General features: G+C 34.4%; 1 protein-coding gene across 1 annotated transcript in view; it reads left to right on the top strand.

The window, feature by feature from the left end:
* Window positions 1-430: 430 nt before the first annotated feature.
* SKA2 (spindle and kinetochore associated complex subunit 2) overlaps window positions 431-17,493 on the top strand; it is a 28,743-nt gene continuing 11,680 nt past the window's right edge. The window contains exons 1-2 of the mRNA XM_010990429.3: window positions 431-544; window positions 15,372-15,458. Of these exons, the coding sequence (XP_010988731.1) occupies window positions 512-544; window positions 15,372-15,458 (120 nt within the window). The 5' untranslated portion in view covers window positions 431-511. The remainder of the gene's footprint in view (window positions 545-15,371; window positions 15,459-17,493) is intronic.

The following is a 17,493-nucleotide window of genomic DNA, read 5'->3' as shown; positions in this document are numbered from 1 at the left end:
CCGGGTAGCGTAGGAGCACAGCCTGGCTTGTGATTGGCTGAGATAGCATTATGCTCCGGCCAATCAGAGCTGAGGCGCTTCTTGTATGAATAGAGGGGAAGGCGGGAGCGAAGTGGAGGGGAAGCCGAAGAGGAAAGGTGTGTCATGTCTCCTTTGCTGTTTGTGGAAGCTTTTGTGTAATTGGTTGGCTCTTCTTCCGACTGCACCAATCGCAAGCTCTTCTCTGTTGAACTCCAACTGTGAAATGGAAAGTAGAGATGAGGGTGCAGCCAATGGGGAAAAAAAAGTGTACAGCAGCCAATCCTCCTGTGGCGTTTTGTGTCCTTGCCCAACTGGAAAAGGTGTTTCATGCGGAGGGGCGTTTCCCAGACGCCAATGGGCGGGAGCCGGTGAAGCGGAGGGACCAATGAGTGCTAAATGTTGAGTGACAGCTGTCCAATAGGGACCCTCAGTGCTAGTACGGTTTGCGGCTTAAGCGCCGCCGCGGTCTGAGGAATGTCAACTATTCAACATGGAGGCGGAGGTCGATAAGCTGGAACTGATGGTGAGTGTAAAGAGAAGGAGATCTACTGGGTAGTTTATTTTTCCCCGATAGCCTCGAAGGTGGAACACAATTTGGAGTCGCCAGAAACCCTGGGCGGTGGAGGCTGGACCAAACTCGAGCTTCCTCCTCCTGCACCAAAGGGAGTCGCCGCCGCCTGGTCTCTTTTAACCGCCGCAGGGGAAGGGGTTACATCCGGGAAACTCGTGAGGGAAATGGCGGGAGATGCTTAGGGTGCGGGGCCTTTGGAATTCCTTGCAGCTTGCCCTCACCTTTCCACCCCTCAAGGAGCTGTGGCTGATGTAGACGGCGTTCCGTGTATTTCCATCAAAAGACGTGACTGGAATGGTCACTAAGCGTCCCAAGAAGGGGAGAGGTCGTTCACGCTCCGAGAAAGAGGGATGGAGGGTAGGGTGGGGAATAAACTGAGAGGGGCGGAGAGAAATCCCTTTGGGGTTGAACCGCTCACAGTCTCCAAGGCTGGCTAAGAAAGTCTGAGAAAGGTTGCTAGAGTTGCGTGCACAACTTCCTAGCAGCCAAGGAAGCCCCTAGACCAGTTTCTCTTTGGCCCGAAGGTGGCAGTCCTTCGGTGGGGGAGAGGTGTGAGCCATGGGGATCTGAACCTCGAGCTCCTTTCCTGTAGCGCGCGGGCTGGACTGAGACGTGGAAGGCACCCCTGCTCTGGAGTTGCCTAGTTTCATTCACTGTGAAAGTAGAGGGCGGGGGCGAATAATTGGAAAGGACTCCCGCTGTTGCTTGGCCTGCTCGAGGGCGCTAAACTGGAGGGCTGTCCTCGTTTTCTGTGGATCCTTCCCTCGCTTGTCTTCTTTATTTTCTCCTTTCCATCTCTAGACTACTGGCTTGATCGCCCGCGCTTTTTTCTTTTCTTAGTTCCCTTGTCCTATCTTCAGTCCTTTACCCTCAGTATTACCAGTGTTTGGCTTGGGCTGGCTTCCTTTAAAATGTGGAATTTGGAGGACCCACCCATCATTAAGTTCCTATCCTTTTTTTGTTGTTGTTAAATTACAAGATTAAGTATAAAAGCCAAAATCTTTTTTCTTCATCTCTCCAAGCTGAACCGTGAGTCTCTCTAGTATCTGCAATATGTAGTGATTCTGGAAGAAACTGAATACCATTCTCACCTCATAAAATGTGAGACCTTGAAATATCTTACTATTTTCTTCTAATGTATTAATGCATTGTAGTGCCTCTTATATACAAAATCGACTTGAAAGCTTTCAGTTGCTTCTAATGTTTTGAATTTTAATTTTCTTTGTAGGGGGTGTGTGTGGGGATTGGGAAGGCAAGAAAAGACTGCAGAAAAGGAAGAATTTTTTTGCAGCTTTCCAAAGCTGTAATAATGAACTTTTAGTTCTAAGTTTTGTTCTTATTAACTATATTTCCAAAAAAAGAAGAAAGAAAAAGAACCAACGTGTTAAGTATTGTAGTTTGATTCTATCAGCTGACATAGTTAATATCTTGTTGTTCTCCCTCATTCTGAATTCCTCCTTCCAGATGGATGGTTCTGCCTAATTGTAAGATGCTAAATGATACTAATTCTGTTTTTAATAGTTTTTCCCCCCCTACAAGTTGGCTTTTAATTTTAAGGTACCAATTAAGTAAGCCTTTTCTGGACTTGGCATTAGAGTCTCACAGGACATTTTCTAGATTGAACACATTTTATTTTACGCGGCAAACAATTACCTGTACATCTTGAAAAAAGTCAGTTTTAGAAAATTATGATGTAAGCAGACTCTTAAACTTTTAAATGTTCGAATGATGGAATAGTTTTTAAAAATTCTATTTAAGAGAGAGCGAAGAAGGTGGTCTTCTTAAATTCCCTGCAAGTAACCTAGTCATAGCTTCCCGCCCCCCACCCTTCAAATTAGTTTGTTTCTATAATCATTAGTATTTAAAAATTGTTTTTGAACTATTATTAAAGTTTTATTATTACTGCTTTGTATTGGTTGGATGGTATAAGACAGTGCATCTTATCTTTAGATTTGCCATGTGCCTTTAGGAAAAAATACTATATCTGTGAATTGGTTTGTTTTCTAAGATTCCAAAGGTAAATGACCTCCTGTGCAATCCTCTGATTTTGGGTTTTATATTACTCAAATAAAGAATTTGTTGAGGAACCCATGTTAGATATTTAATAAGTGAAATAAAATGCATATAATTAACTTTGAAACTAAAGAATTTATCTTAATTTTGTAGACAAATAGCCTGATCCTCTTAATTTAAAAAAAATCATTTTTTCTTGTATGTATTAACTTCCAATTCAGAAAAATTAAACATTTGTTTTAAATACTTGTCTTTAAAACCTGATACTTGGCTAGCAGAGTTGAAATACTCTAATATCTGAGTTATGTGGCCTAGGATTTGCGGTCAAGACATTCATGTTCCAGCTGACCTGAATTTGAGTTCATTTCTTATTAGGCTCAATCCAACCACATAGCTGAACTGGATATTTAAAGAAAGACTGGTGAAAGAAATGGGAAGTGTTTTTGCATCAATCAACATTATTAATGGAGGAATAAGCTCATTCATTTTGGGGTGATCTTTGTTCTCTAACTTTTTTCCCTTCACTTATTATTGGTATTTTTTAGTGTCCTTTTGTGGTGCCGCTAGTGATTGTGCACCAAAGATACTGCAATATGATACTATAATACTGTTTACTATTTCTATTTCTGGGTTGACATTTGACTTTATAATGGTTTCTCACCAGTTAAAAGCTTAGGGTGTTAATTGGATTAAATCCAAGGAAACTTGATTCTTAATCTCCTCCCATTATTATTTTCTCCTTGATTTTTCTGCATTTGAAGGAAATGGAGATGACTTCCTCCTATATTTAAGATGTTTTAGGGGTTAACTGAAATTTTAAAATCCCCTTCCATAGTATTCAGTTAGGTAGGGCTAATGGTGTCCTCTTTAGGACATATTGATTCCCTGGAACTCTGTAAACTCTGCAGATAAGATGGTAAGTGCTTTTTGTAATATAGTTTAGATTCCAGAGAAATAGAATGGGTTTATAGAAATTGGGAAACTCCTTATTTTACTTTTCATTTGTTTTCTTTGATAATCTTTCTCAAAAGGCTTGTTTCATATGGCAGCTAATCAATTGCTATGGAGGAGCTAACCAACACATCTCAGCAGAAGAGAAATATTTTCACAAGTTTGCCTTAGTAGTAATTATAACCTGTTTTGTTAATACCAGTCCTAAGGTCTTAACAATATCCATGTTAATAACTTATAAAACTTAATGCCATTTACAAAATTCCTTTCTACATCTATACATATTTCATTTTGGATAATAACCATTCTTTAGTCATCAAAAAACAGTATCACTTTGATCTTTAAATCCTATTCTTTTTTTTAACACTGATATAAATGTTTTTAGGTTTTGGATGTCTTATGTCCAAAGTGGCAACCCTTTTTAAAATTTTTTTCTCACTGAAGCTTCAACTGATGCAAGATGCTTTTGTGTTTCTTTCCTACCTATTACTGCTAACGAATGCTCTGACTTTATTGCACTACTGTACTTTACAGCTAGCAGTGCAATAGTATTGTCAAAGCATCTGAAAGCAGAATATACACCAGAATTTTGATTCTTGCCTTACGTCATTCTTCAGTGCCTGTGAGTAATTTACCACTACCTTTGTTGCCGAAAACTGTATAATTTTATTACCAAAAGTGTATGTTTTAGAAAATCATAATTTGAAAAAAAAAGTTTTAACTAATTAAAACTTCACCGCTGTAATGCAATATGAAACACTAGAAAGAATACATTTTATAGCTAAAGTTGTTGTGTCTTCTCTAAAAGAGCAGTACTTTGTCATTTGCTTGTTTCTGTTATAGATTTGGACAGATTCTGGCAAATCTCAGTTTTTATTTAACTGAGTGTGAAGATGAATTAGTAAGTGATGAAAACAGTCTCTGCTGTATATTTCCTGTGGTAATGTGCCTGAAATCTTAATTGGTGTCAATTTTGTGTATTGTATAGTAAAGGCTTGAATTTAAAACTTAAGAATGTGTTTTAAAACTTAATGTGTTTTAAAGTTCTTTTTGTAATTATGAGATATAATAAAGGGTTTATCCATCACTTGTTTTTTTTTAATCAGTTTGAGATATAATATACATACTGTAAAACTCAACGATTTTAGTTGTAGAATTTCATGGGTTTTGACAAATGTGTACAGTCATCTAACCACCACCATAGTCATGATACAGAACATTTCTGTCACTTTCAAAAGGTCCCTTATGACTCTTTGCAGTCAACCTCCTTCCAAAGTCTCTGGCAACCACTGATCTCTAGTTTTATCTTTTCTAGAAGTTCATATGAATGGAATCTATACACAGAGCTTACAGTCTTTTGTGTCTGGCTTCTTGCACTTAGCATAATGCTTTTGAGATTCTCCCATGTTGTTATATGTATTAGTAGTTGGACTATTTTTATTGATGAGTAGTATTCTATTGTAATGAGTATCACAAACTGTTCGTCTATTCACCAGATTATGGACTTTGGGTTTTTTCCCCCAGATTTTGCCTATTATGAATAAAGTTGTTATAAACCATGTAGTACAAGTCTTTTTGTGGACATAATGCCTTCTTTTCTCTTGGGTAGCATTATAAAAAAGTATACTTGATCTTATAAGAAGCTGCTGAAATCTTTTCCAAAGCTATGTGTTAGGGTTCCAGCTTCTATGAATCCTCACCAACACTTAGGATTATTGTCAGTCTTCATTTTAGCCATTCTAATAGGTGTTTAGTGGTATCTCATAGTTTCAATTTGCATTTCCTTAATGGCTAATGATATTGAACATCTTTGCATGTGCTCATTTGCAGTTGGTATATCTGCTTTAGTGAACATCTGTTAAAATCTTTTGCATATTTTCAAATTGAGTTCTTTTTATTATCACACTATGATTCCTTTAATTTTTTATGTTATTTGCCTTCTCACTTAAAAATTTTTGATTAAGTCCAATTTATACATGTTATTCTATGGTTTAAGTTTTCTGTGTTCTATCTAAGAAATCTTTGCTTAACTCGAGGTCACAAATGTTTTCTTTTAGAAGATTTATAGTTTTAGTTTTTACATTTAGATCTCAGTCCTTTTTGTTAATTTTTGTTAGTAAGCCTTGAAATCATCTAGTGTAAGGCCTCACCCATTGCTCTTGTTTTCTAAAACTTTGAAACTGTTTTGCATTTCCAAATAGTTTTTTTGGTCACTTTCTTTTTTTCCTACAAAAAAGCCTGGGATTTTGGTTATGTTGAATCTGAACAATTTGGGGAGAGTTGACATCTTAGCAATATTGAGTCTTGTGGTACATGAACATTATCTCTCCATTTATTAGGTCTTTAAAATTTTCAACAGTGTTTTGCAGTTTTCAGTTTATAGGTCTTATAATTTTTTAATTACCTGCTTAGTGTGATTTCTTTTGGTGCTCTGTATCTTAAAAGTAGAGCAAGAACTATTACAACATGTGTTCTAAATGCATTGAATTTCAGAAAAAAGTAAGCTATTTGTTAAGCAAATATCCTTAAAAGATGACTGGGAGAATAGATATCAGGGAAGAAAGAAACCTGAGATGTTAGGAATGGGTTCAAAGACATCATTTGTAAGGAATGAAGAATGTGATTGCTCATCATAAAGCCACTTTATTCCAAATTTTCTATGTAAAGTCTCTTTCTAAGTTAATCTCCACCTGGCCTCAACTGTGGCTGTTTTCCTCTTTGGCTTTTAATTTCTCACTATCCGTAGTGGGCTGTTAGAGCAGTGGGTAGAATTTTGTGTTTTTTTTAACAACGTAGGACATTACATGGGGAGGGACTAAGAGACAAAACTGCCTTATTTGAGGACCTCATTTCTTTTCTCTGAAATAGTGAATTGATAACAATAAAATTTCTTTTTAGATATCATTGGATTTTCTTTCTATCTGAGTATAAAATTTTGGGGGGTAAAAGATTATGTATTAATAAAAAAGAATTTAAAAATTTATCAGTTGATGAGGAAAGGGAATATTTCTTCTGTCTTGGACTATATTTTGGTTTGAACATATCTTCAGTTTTAAGAATAGGGTATGAAAAGTCATCCATATGAGCTCATTTAAAATCAAGTGAGAAATTTTCTTCTTTCTTGGAGCAAGGTAAAAGTTTTAAAGCAAACAAAAAATAATTTACCATTCTTAGTCAAACATTACAGAGTTTCACTGTTAGGAATATCCCAGATAAATAAAATTTATTCTCAATTAGATTTTAAAAGGTTATACTTCTAACTTATTTTAATATATAACATTTTAAATGTTTGAATAAGTCAGTCCTTGATTTTTTGATTCAGTGTTTTTGTTCTTTTATAAATGAAGAAATAATCTCAGTTTTTACTAAGGTTTTCACGTAGTGATTAGTCACTGTAAAATAAATTTAGCTTTTCAGAACAATTTTTTTGGTTAGGAAATGTGAGAGTTGTAGTTACTTTTAAAAATTCATCCTCTCCTCTCTTAATTTCCCCAGTTTTATTTATTTAACTTTATTTTTTTAATTGAAATATAGTTGATTTAATACATATATATATTTCAGATTCTTTTCCATTATAGGTTATTATGAGACACTGAATATAGTTCCCTCCGCTATACAGTAGGTCTTTGTTATCTGTTTTATATGTAATAGTGTGTATCTGTTAATCCCAAACTCCTAATTTATCCCTCCCCCCTTAATTTCCCCAATTTTAGATGACAGTACTTCACTCAGTAAGTGTTTCTACTAGTACAGGACAAGCTGGTACTAGAGGCTAAAGATATTAAGGAACTTAAGTAGGAGACACAGATAAATACATTGGGACAGACGCCATGATGGGACAAGTAAATACCAGGTGTTGTGGAGGGTACGTTGGAAAGAGGCACCTAACCTGTGGAAGGTTCCCTGTTAGAGGTGAGATATAATTTGAGACTGAAAGAATGAGTAGGGATTAGCCACTGAAGGAAATAGGAAGTGTTCCAGGCAGAGGAACCAGTGTAAGTAGAAGTCCAGAGAAGAGAGGTATTGTACAAGTAAGGGGAACTGCAGATGGTTCAGTACAGTGTTGAGATAGGGAACAGGAGGGTTGGATGAAGAACTAGTAAAATCATTTTTAGCTATTAAGTTGAGAACGTCCACCACACTTTTCCTTTATTCCATCCCTAAACATTTTAAATTATTTTAAATATGCATGTTCGGTAGTGATCATGAACCTGTGTTCCTAAATTAAAAAGAAAATTCTCCATATAAATATCCAATTAAGGTTTTGGGTCGAATATAGGGAAATTTAGTGACTTCTGATTAAGTCATATTGATTTTTGTGTTCTCGACTCATTATTGGCTATTTGTTTGGTATAGGATAGCATAAATAACAGAAGTGACTTTATCTCCTAGTATAGATTCAGAATGACTCAGCACTACTGGCTATAATGGTTTAAAAATCTTTCCTAGATACTTCCTGCTCAGACATTTAATCTTCATATTATTCCCTGAGGCCTAACTTACAGTTTTTCTTATAAATTCAGAGAAGCTCTAAAAGGGAAGGGACAGTTTCTGCTTTTTATACACTAGAATATGCTTATCATTTGGGTTTCAAAGCTTTTTTTTTTTTTTTTTGAATGACAAAGATTGTCTCTTGGTACTGTACTTTCCAGTTTTCTCTCTCCACCTGTAGGAGTTCAGAGGTTCAGTTTATTTGGCAGTCTACTTTGTTACTTTGTCATTGACAGTAAGACAGAAGATACATTTCCCTTAAAGCGACAGTTTTTAATTTTTTTCTTTGGGTTATAGATCCTTAAAGGAGCTCCATCTCACCAGAATAATGTACATAGATAAAACTGCCAACTGTTAAGAGCAATTTGTAGATCCTTGCCCTGGATCGTGGGATATCTGCTATTCAGAGGCTGAAATGATTGGAAATTAAGTGATGAAACATCATTAATCTTATATCCTTTTAAGTATCTGTGTAAGCAAGAATTGCTGCCAAAAATGTATTCCCTCAAGATAATTTGTTTCAAGTATGCTCACTATTCTAATTATGTCCTGCAACTTAGGAATGTAGCTGTTGTGTCATATTAGATGATATTCTAACTTTGTACTCTGAAGACAGTTTATCATGACTATTTTATATACACATATTACACAATACTAGAACCTTTTACACAGTATTATTCTATATATTAAACTATATAATATTTGAGAGGATGCTGTTTGCCAGGTGCCATTAGAGATGGGTGACTTTTAAAAAAGACAATGAAATTCATTTTGGTTGTATAAAATGTGAAGCTTCAGTGGAGAGAATGTTAATGTCATCTTGTGGAGAATCATACTAAGAGTTGGAATTCTGAAGGCATTGGGAAACCCTAATGATCTTTAAGTGAAGAGTGACTTAGTACAGAATGGACTTACATTTTTTAAAAAATTGCTTCAAATAGTTATTAGACATGTAATACATACCCACTGTAACTTAATCAGAAGGCAGATATGCAAAAAGAGGGGAAAAAACCCTACAGTTCCATGACTATTGAGACTATGTTGTATATTTTAGATTTTTTTGGTGGGTATATCTTTTTTTTTTTTTTAACATTTTTTATTGATTTATAATCATTTTACAATGTTGTGTCAAATGGTGGGTATATCTTTAACTTTTTCTAACCCAGGTTCATTCTATGTATTATGAAAATCTGTCCCTGTAGTCCGTAGCACAGTTAATACAAATAACCTAGGATCCTGAAAGCTTTAAAAAGGCTTATCAGTTAGACTACTTTAACTGATAAAATCAGTCTTTCACAGACAGGGCTCATGTGTACTACCCTCATAATTGTTCCATAAATGCCTGCAGATTAGGAACTGATGAACCTGAAACTTCACACTTTCTTCTGCTTTGGTGTTACTATTTGCCTGAATTAACATGTCTGTAACCGGGTGCTTGTACATGTCACTGCATATGTATTTCAGACTAGCATAGACTTGCGTTTGTTCTATCTGGAAGAGAGTGGGTAAGTCAGTTCTCTAGCAGATATATACTAAAAACCAGTTGTGACTGTGTAGGCATTAGAGGTGACCCTCAACTTGTTTAGAACTAGAAATATTTTTTCTTAAAATAAGCTATAAGGGGGGCTGGGTTCCAGGCTGTTCTTTCAAATGAATAAATGTTCTTTAATCTATTTCCTCTTGTCATTGAGCATTAGGCTCTATGTTAAAAACTAGGAATATCAAGGTGAAATGACAAGGCTGTTGCCAGCCAGAAACTTGAAATCAAGTGGTGACACTACCATGCAAACAAATGATTATAATACATGAAACTGTAAGCCATAGCCATGAACAAATTAAATGTGAGTAAATAAAGGTGTTTCCTTTTTGATGTGAACTTATTTATTTATTCATGTAATTTTTCGTTCCAGAGATATTGTTGCTGGCATTCCATCTCATTTATTTATTTGTTTGTTTTTATTGACATATAGTCAGTTCACAATGTTGTGTTAATTTCTGGTATACAGCATAGTGATTCAGTTATATATAGTCCTTTTCATTCTTTTTCATCATAGGCTATTACAAGGTATTAAATATAGTTCCCTGTACTATACAGTAGCACCTTGTTGTTTGTCTATTTTAGATAAAGGTGTTTCTAAATCTGCATTGGAGAGAGGAGAATGTAAGAAGAGGGGTGCTTTAAGTAGATTCTTTGGTTGATAATATAGCTACCTAAGTCTTGGAGTGTTAAGATACCTAATTCTCCCTTAAAACATTGTTTCTATGGAAAATGTATTTTTAAGCCTAGCTACCGACTCCAGAACATATCTCTACCAACTCCTCTCGCCATTGGCAAGACTGCCATATTTCCCGCCATCTCTTCCCTGTGTTTTGATGCTATTGAGACAGGCTTTCTTACAAGAGGATGTATTTGAACCTTTAAAAGCCCTGGTCCTTTTGAATGGAACCATTTTAGTGACAGTGAGAATCTATGGGTTTGTAAAGAAGTGTTTTTAAACTGGACTGCAGTTATAGTCTTTTCTCCTTGCTTAATAGTTGCTTGCTTAATAGTTGAGTGGTATGTAATAGTGTGCCTTTTACCTTAAGCCTTAAGCTGGTCATGATGAAAACTAGTATAACAGAATGTTACATGTTTATGAAATATGTAGCATGCTCTGTAAACTCAAAATTATTTCCTGAACTATTCCTTTTCCCATTTGTACAGTATCTTCCTTATAGTCCCAGTCTGCTTCCAAGGATGTCCAATTGGCAGAATGTAATTTGGCTGTGTTTGGGGCATTAACATTGATTTCTATGGACTTTTCCCAGCTAAGTTGTGTATTTTATTAACCACTCTTAGGATTGATATAAAACTTCCCATTTGTGTCTATTACCAATTTAGAAGAAAACTGTGAATATGAAATATGAATGTCTTGGGCTTTAAAACTTTACTAGTTTTATTTTAAATATTCTAAAAATATTTAGATAATAATGTGCCTAAAAAATAATAATAGGTAGCCAAAGTTGATTAAACAACAACCTCACTGATTACAAGGCTTCCAAGAGGGTAATTTATAACTGAGGGTTATGAATGAAATTGATCAATCTTTTGCTCTTTTAACTAGACATGAATGAGGTTTGGAGACTATCATAATTGGTCAGTAAATTTCCTCCATGTAATTAAAAAATTTCCTGTTCATCACCAGATCCTAGAACCCTATCGATATTGTCTCTGCTGTGTAAATAGCTCTGAGTAGTGCAATATTGCTTATAGGGTTTTGGTGTTTGGGAAGAACGATGGGCAGGTTACAGAAATGATGTAGCTGAAACTGGAGCAACAGTCTTTTTTGTCTAGGAAGAAAACAAATAGCAGAAGCTAGTTTTCAATATAAATATTAAAATCTGAAACTCAAATGTCAAATTTTAACTTATTAGAAGGAGGAAACAACTTTTCTAAATTTTAACATTTTGATAAACTAAACTTTGGTTTACTTGTAGTATAATGAAATAATAGAATTTTAGTGTTGAATGGGACTTAGGTTTCCAACTCTCTCGTTTAATAGGAGGGACCCAGAGAAATGAAAGATAATGGAGGCCACAAAGCTGGTTAGTGATACCAGGGCTACAACTCTTACAACACATCTTAATCCTCTTATTTTCTTCTTTTTTTTGTACCATATTTACCAGGTTGTATTCAGAGGGAATTTTTTTAATGGACTAACTGCAGAGATAGTAGGTTTAACATTAAAAAAAAAACGATTTAAATTTAATGTTAAGTAAAGTCTTTACATTTTCCCGCCATCTATGTAACTCTTATTGCCTGTAATGTCATGTATAACTTTGGTCTAACTACATTAAAAACAGAGTAATGAAAATAGAATTAAAGGGAAGTCACTTAGACTGTTTCTTCATTTATAAAATGAAGGATTCAGATCAGAGAATTTTGATTATTTTTCTGTTTCTCAACATTGCATAGGCACCTATTTTCCTTTTTGGTCCCCTGCTTATTCCCTAGCCCACTGACTTCACTAATAAGTAAATACTTCTCTCTATGTATTATCATAAAATGTTCTGTTCACTTCTTCAAGGAGAATGACGTTCTACTCTCAAGCTGTTTTTCATGTCTTTTAAATTTTTTTAAAAAATTGCAGTTACATTACATAAAATGTATCATTTTAACCATTTCAAATGTATACAGCTCAGCAGTATTAAGTACACTCACGTTGGTGTGCAACCATCACCACCGTCCATCTCCCAGAACTTGATCTTTCCAAACTAAAACTCTGCATACATTAAGCAGTAACTCCCTATTTCCCCTACCCCCTGTCTTTTAAAGTCTGTTTAAAATTCTATTTGTTCTCTGAAATATTTTCCAAATAGAAGTGTGGGCATAGTAATTACAAGTTGAATGGGAATTAAAAAAAAAAAGTCTTTTGAAGGCAGTGATATACATATAAATGCAGCTGTGGGGAGAAAGTGAGGAGTCCTGAATTTTAGCATTTGCCACTTTTCCTGGTGTATTTCCATCCTAAATAATTTCAAGCTACTTAGCATGATGTTACTGAAGATGAAGTTGAAAAGAAATGCAATAGTAGCATGTGATATATTTCTACTATATAGATATGATAGACCACAAGAACATAGATAAGAGTAAAATATAGTAAATAACTAGGAAGTTATGGTTTTTGTATATATATTTCTTTTTAATAATTTAATTATAAATTTATATGATTTAATTTTTAGTGGTGCCTGTGTTTAACAATTGGCTTGCAAAAATTCCTGAAAATTTAGCTAGGTCCATCATATCATTGATTGGAAGCACACTCTTTAGTATCTTATTGAAATGTAAATTACTTAAAAGCAGGAACCACTTATTGGTACGATTTGGTGATTTTAATACATTGTGGACCCCCAAGTATTACAGGAAGCCATAGCTGAAACCACTCTCTTGAAGAGAAGACATTGTTAAATGGACTGTGGGATTATGCTAGTTAAATTTAAGCAGAACCAAAATATCAAGTTAAAAAATGTGTAGGCTTAAGAGTATCTGTTTTATAAGCAAGTTAAAGGCTCCTAGAATAGAGATTCTGTTTTAAGGTAACCCTGGAGCAACAAATACCATAATCCTAACAATTTTCTGGTAACTTAATATGTTTTAAATACTTTTATTTAAAATTATGCTTTAGAATGTTATACAAGGCCTTCAATTATATATAAAGTCACAGAATTGTGGTCTATTTCAATGATTAAAACAAATCAGGTCTTGAATACTTAGTGCCTTTGCTTAATTTGATTTACCCTTTCCCCTGTCCGATCCCCATACTCTCCATCCACATGCTGTATAGGTTAGTGTACTTTTTTAATATAAAGGAAAAGATAATACCTGAGTATATTCTAATAATGGGAAATGAGGCCAACAGGAATTTCTTTATATATACACATATACATATATAGTAATTATTAGTATGTTTAAAGAAGTCTAATTATTGAGTAATCATGGCAGCTAACCTAAGTATATAAGACAAATGAAATGCCTCCAGTTGTAGAAAACATTTTACACATAATTTTAAACAAAGAACTTCTGCGTTTGTTTTTCTGGCTCACAGCAACTTTTTTGCTGTTAGAGATGCAAATCAAATACTGATTCTTGGAAAATTTTTAAAAACAAAGATTGACTTTCTCTTATCTTCTATTTCTACTCCAAAAGCTTTTGGTTATTAAGAGAATTTTGTTAAATTGCCAAGTTTGCATTTAAATTTATGCCAATGATGAGAGAAATTATTAGTGATGAAACCTTTAGTTTTATCTCTTTCTGAAATTCTGTTCAATAATGACAGCCTCTGACCTTAGAAGCATTTTAACTTCTGAGAGCCATTTTGTCTTGCTTTACATTCCAAAGTAGAACCCTTGGTTTACTTTTTGTAAAATAAAAATAACACCACTTCTCATTAGACCTGAGAACTACTTTTAACTACTCTTGTAGGTTTTTATTCTTTCCATTAAGGCTTCAAATTTTCAAGAAGCAATATTTGGTCCAGAACTTAAGTTGATAGAAAGGTCTGGACTTTCTCCCCAAAGCAGTTTCCTCAGCTGGGGGCTAGAAATGGGAGACCATCCATGAGGAAATCATGTTCTGCCCTTTGTTGATGAAAATAATCAATAAACAATTCAATAATAAGAATAGACAAGAGTTTTATTTGAGGCATATTGAGCACTAGCCCAGAAATCCGCTTACCAGATTGCTCTGAGAAACTGCTCTGGACAAGCACTGTTTTATATCTTGTCAGAACAAAGAACGTTAAACAAGACAGGGATACATTTCTTCAAGGTTTCAAAAAAAAAAAACAAAAAAAAAAACAAAACAGATGAGCATGCACACATACAGAATGGCCTTAGCACCTGGGAAGGGAGTCTTAACATCAAAGGAATACCAGTATTGGCATTTCATTTGATCTTTATTTTTAACATGGCCATTCTTTACTTCTGGTCAGTGTGCCCTTTTCTTTAATAATTAAAGCAGATGTACAATGTATGTTTGAGAGACCACAAACAGGCTGTTTTAGTTAGTAGCATAAAATTCAAGTTAACTTATGGATAAGCCAGAATGACTTCTCCATACCTCAATATGTGAAAATTTCTTTTATCACTTTCATAGTAAACTCAAAGGACCATAAATTCAAGACAGTACGTGCTTTAAGATCATGTAAAAGATGTAGAAATTCCAAAAATTAAGAATAATTTGTAGATTATTTCACGTTCAGAGATATATATCTTCCCCACCTTTTCTATATGTACACACACATATTTTATGGCCTGTGGCAGTTTTCCCCTTTTTCCTTCCTTAGAAGTTTACTGCAGATCAAGGTCCCATGTTAGCACCCAGGTTCAAAAAATTGGATTTATTCAGACTGCTACTCCTGTACTGTATGTAGCTTTTCTTGTGTATTTTATGAATCTTTAAGCCCTCTAACTTTGGTCTGTGTGGCACATATTTGTAGTTCTTTGGTTAAGAGGTTGCAGATAATGTTAACAGCGTGATTATCCCTGAAAATAAATTTGTTCTCTGTTTTAACATGAAATCACATTTCCTATTAGGGGTAGACAAACACCTGCTGATGACTGTCAGTAACCCAAGGGAATTCTTGAAGCCATTGTTCTAAATAGAGCATGGGTATTAAGGATGATGGAGGTTTTATATAGTTTTCTATTTCCATATTTTCAAAATGAGTGTATGTCACATTATTAAAGTACTAAAAAACATAAAGAGAAAAGAAAGAACAGTTACAGCATTTATTTATTAATGTGTCTTTTGGTTCACAAAATAATGCTATGTGCTGATCTTTAGTTCCAGAAAGCTGACTCTGATCTGGATTACATTCAATACAGGCTGGAATATGAAATCAAGACTAATCATCCTGATTCAGCAGGCAAGGTAATCTGCAAAGTAAAATGTCTCTTTTTTTGGTCTTTTTTTTTCATAGTCAGTTTACAATGTTGTGCCAATTTAAATGTCTTTTTAAGAGAATATTTTATAAAAGATTTTCTGATAGTATTTCCTTTCTTATTCTTTTCTTTTTTTTTAAATGGAGGTACTGGGGATTGAACCTAGGACCTCTTGAATGCTAAACATGTGCTTTGCCACTGAGCTATTTCCCTCCCTCACTGATAGTATTTCTAATAGTTAATTATGACAATTACATTATTAACTATTAAATTTATGGAATCTTTTTGTGTTGGAAGCTTAGTCACAGAACACTGGAGAGATTATACCCATAGTCAAGGAAACTTGTGGTTACATTTTTTTTTTAAAACCTGTAAATAAGAATCATTGAATCCAGAGGCATAAACCACTATGGAAGCCTCTGAAATTCTGGGAGAGACTATAAATACCTCTAAGGCAGTGGTTAAGAGGGGAGAAATCTTAGAAGTTATAATATTCTCTCAGGAAGATGATTTACTATTAGACTTGTTATATGAACTATGATTTTTACATAAAATTACATACTTAGTTATTCTAAGTTTAGGTTGATTAGAAATATTAAAATATTAACTGTTTACATGCCATAAAATTATAACTACATGTACACATGCCTTTATAGACAAAAGCAAACAATTTTTAAACATTGTCTGTTAACATTAATTTACCACATAAATAATTGTGCCAGCAGACAAGAAATATCATATTTTAGTGTCTTTCAAAAAATTTTATACAGTTCGGGGAGATTGGGTGGAAGTGCAAATTAAAGTAACATTTTATATGAAATGGGAAAGCATTGTAAACGTTCAGTTTTTACTGTTTATTTCATGGAATGCCAGGATTCTGTGGGAGTATAGTTTGAACTGTTCTAGCTCCTTAACTGACTTGACTGTCTTTTCCTCTTTTCTTTGTGACTGAAGAACAGCCAGCCAATTCTGGTCCAGTGGTACCATCTAATGACTGGCCAAATCCCTCATCTGAGTCAGTATCTATCAAGTACTATGTGGAAGACATTTCATACGGGGCTTCCACTTTTCTTCCACCTCCCATCTCTTGTCTTTGTTCCATTTCCAATTATTTTTCTCTTCTACAACCTTTTTTTAAAGATATAGTTTATTTTTTAAATTTATTTTTATTGAAGTGTTGATTTACAGTGTTTGTTAATTTCAGGTGTACAGCAAAGTGATTCAGTTATACATCTACATCGACATATATTCTTTTTCAGATTCTTTTCCATTATAGGTTAGGTCCTTGTTGTTACAACTTTTTTTTTAAAAACAGCTTTATTTAACCATAGTTCTCATACCATAAAATTCACTCTTTTAAGTATACAATTCAGTGGTCTTCATTGTATTCACAGAGTTGTGCAGCCATCACCATAATAAATATTTGAATATTTGCATCACCTCAGAAAGAAACCCACTAACAGTCACTTCACATTAACACCTCCTTCCCCGCCCCTGGCCAGCTCCTACCAACCTCTAATCTACTTTCTAGCTCTATAAACTGTACAGATTTTGCTGTCTGAACGTATCATATAATTTGTGGCCTTTTATGTCTGGTTTCTTTCACTTAGCATGTTTTAAAGGTTCATCCAGGTTGCAGCATGAGTTAGCACTTCATTCCTTCTTATAGCTGAATAATGTTTCATTATATGGCTGTACCACATTTTCTTATTTACTCATCAATTAATAGACCATTTGGTTATTTTCTCCTTTTGGCTATTATGATATTATTACTATATACATTCATGTACAAGTTTTTGTGTGGGTATTTGCTTTCATTTCTCTTGGATATATACTTAACAGTGGAATTGCTGGCCACATGGTAACTATATTTAATATTTTGAGGAACTGCCAAATTGTTTTCCAAAGTGGTTGTACCATCTTATTACATACTTAGGGTTTGGTTTGTTTTTTTTTTAAATGGAGGTACTGAGGATTGAGCCCAGGACCTTGTGAAGCATATACTCTACCACTGAGCTATACCC

Source organism: Camelus dromedarius, chromosome 16, assembly GCF_036321535.1.
Source record: "Camelus dromedarius isolate mCamDro1 chromosome 16, mCamDro1.pat, whole genome shotgun sequence".
In the NCBI taxonomy this organism is placed as follows: domain Eukaryota; kingdom Metazoa; phylum Chordata; class Mammalia; order Artiodactyla; family Camelidae; genus Camelus; species Camelus dromedarius.
The sequence above is the reverse complement of the archived record's forward strand: the minus strand, read 5'-3'. Positions and strand labels throughout refer to the sequence as shown.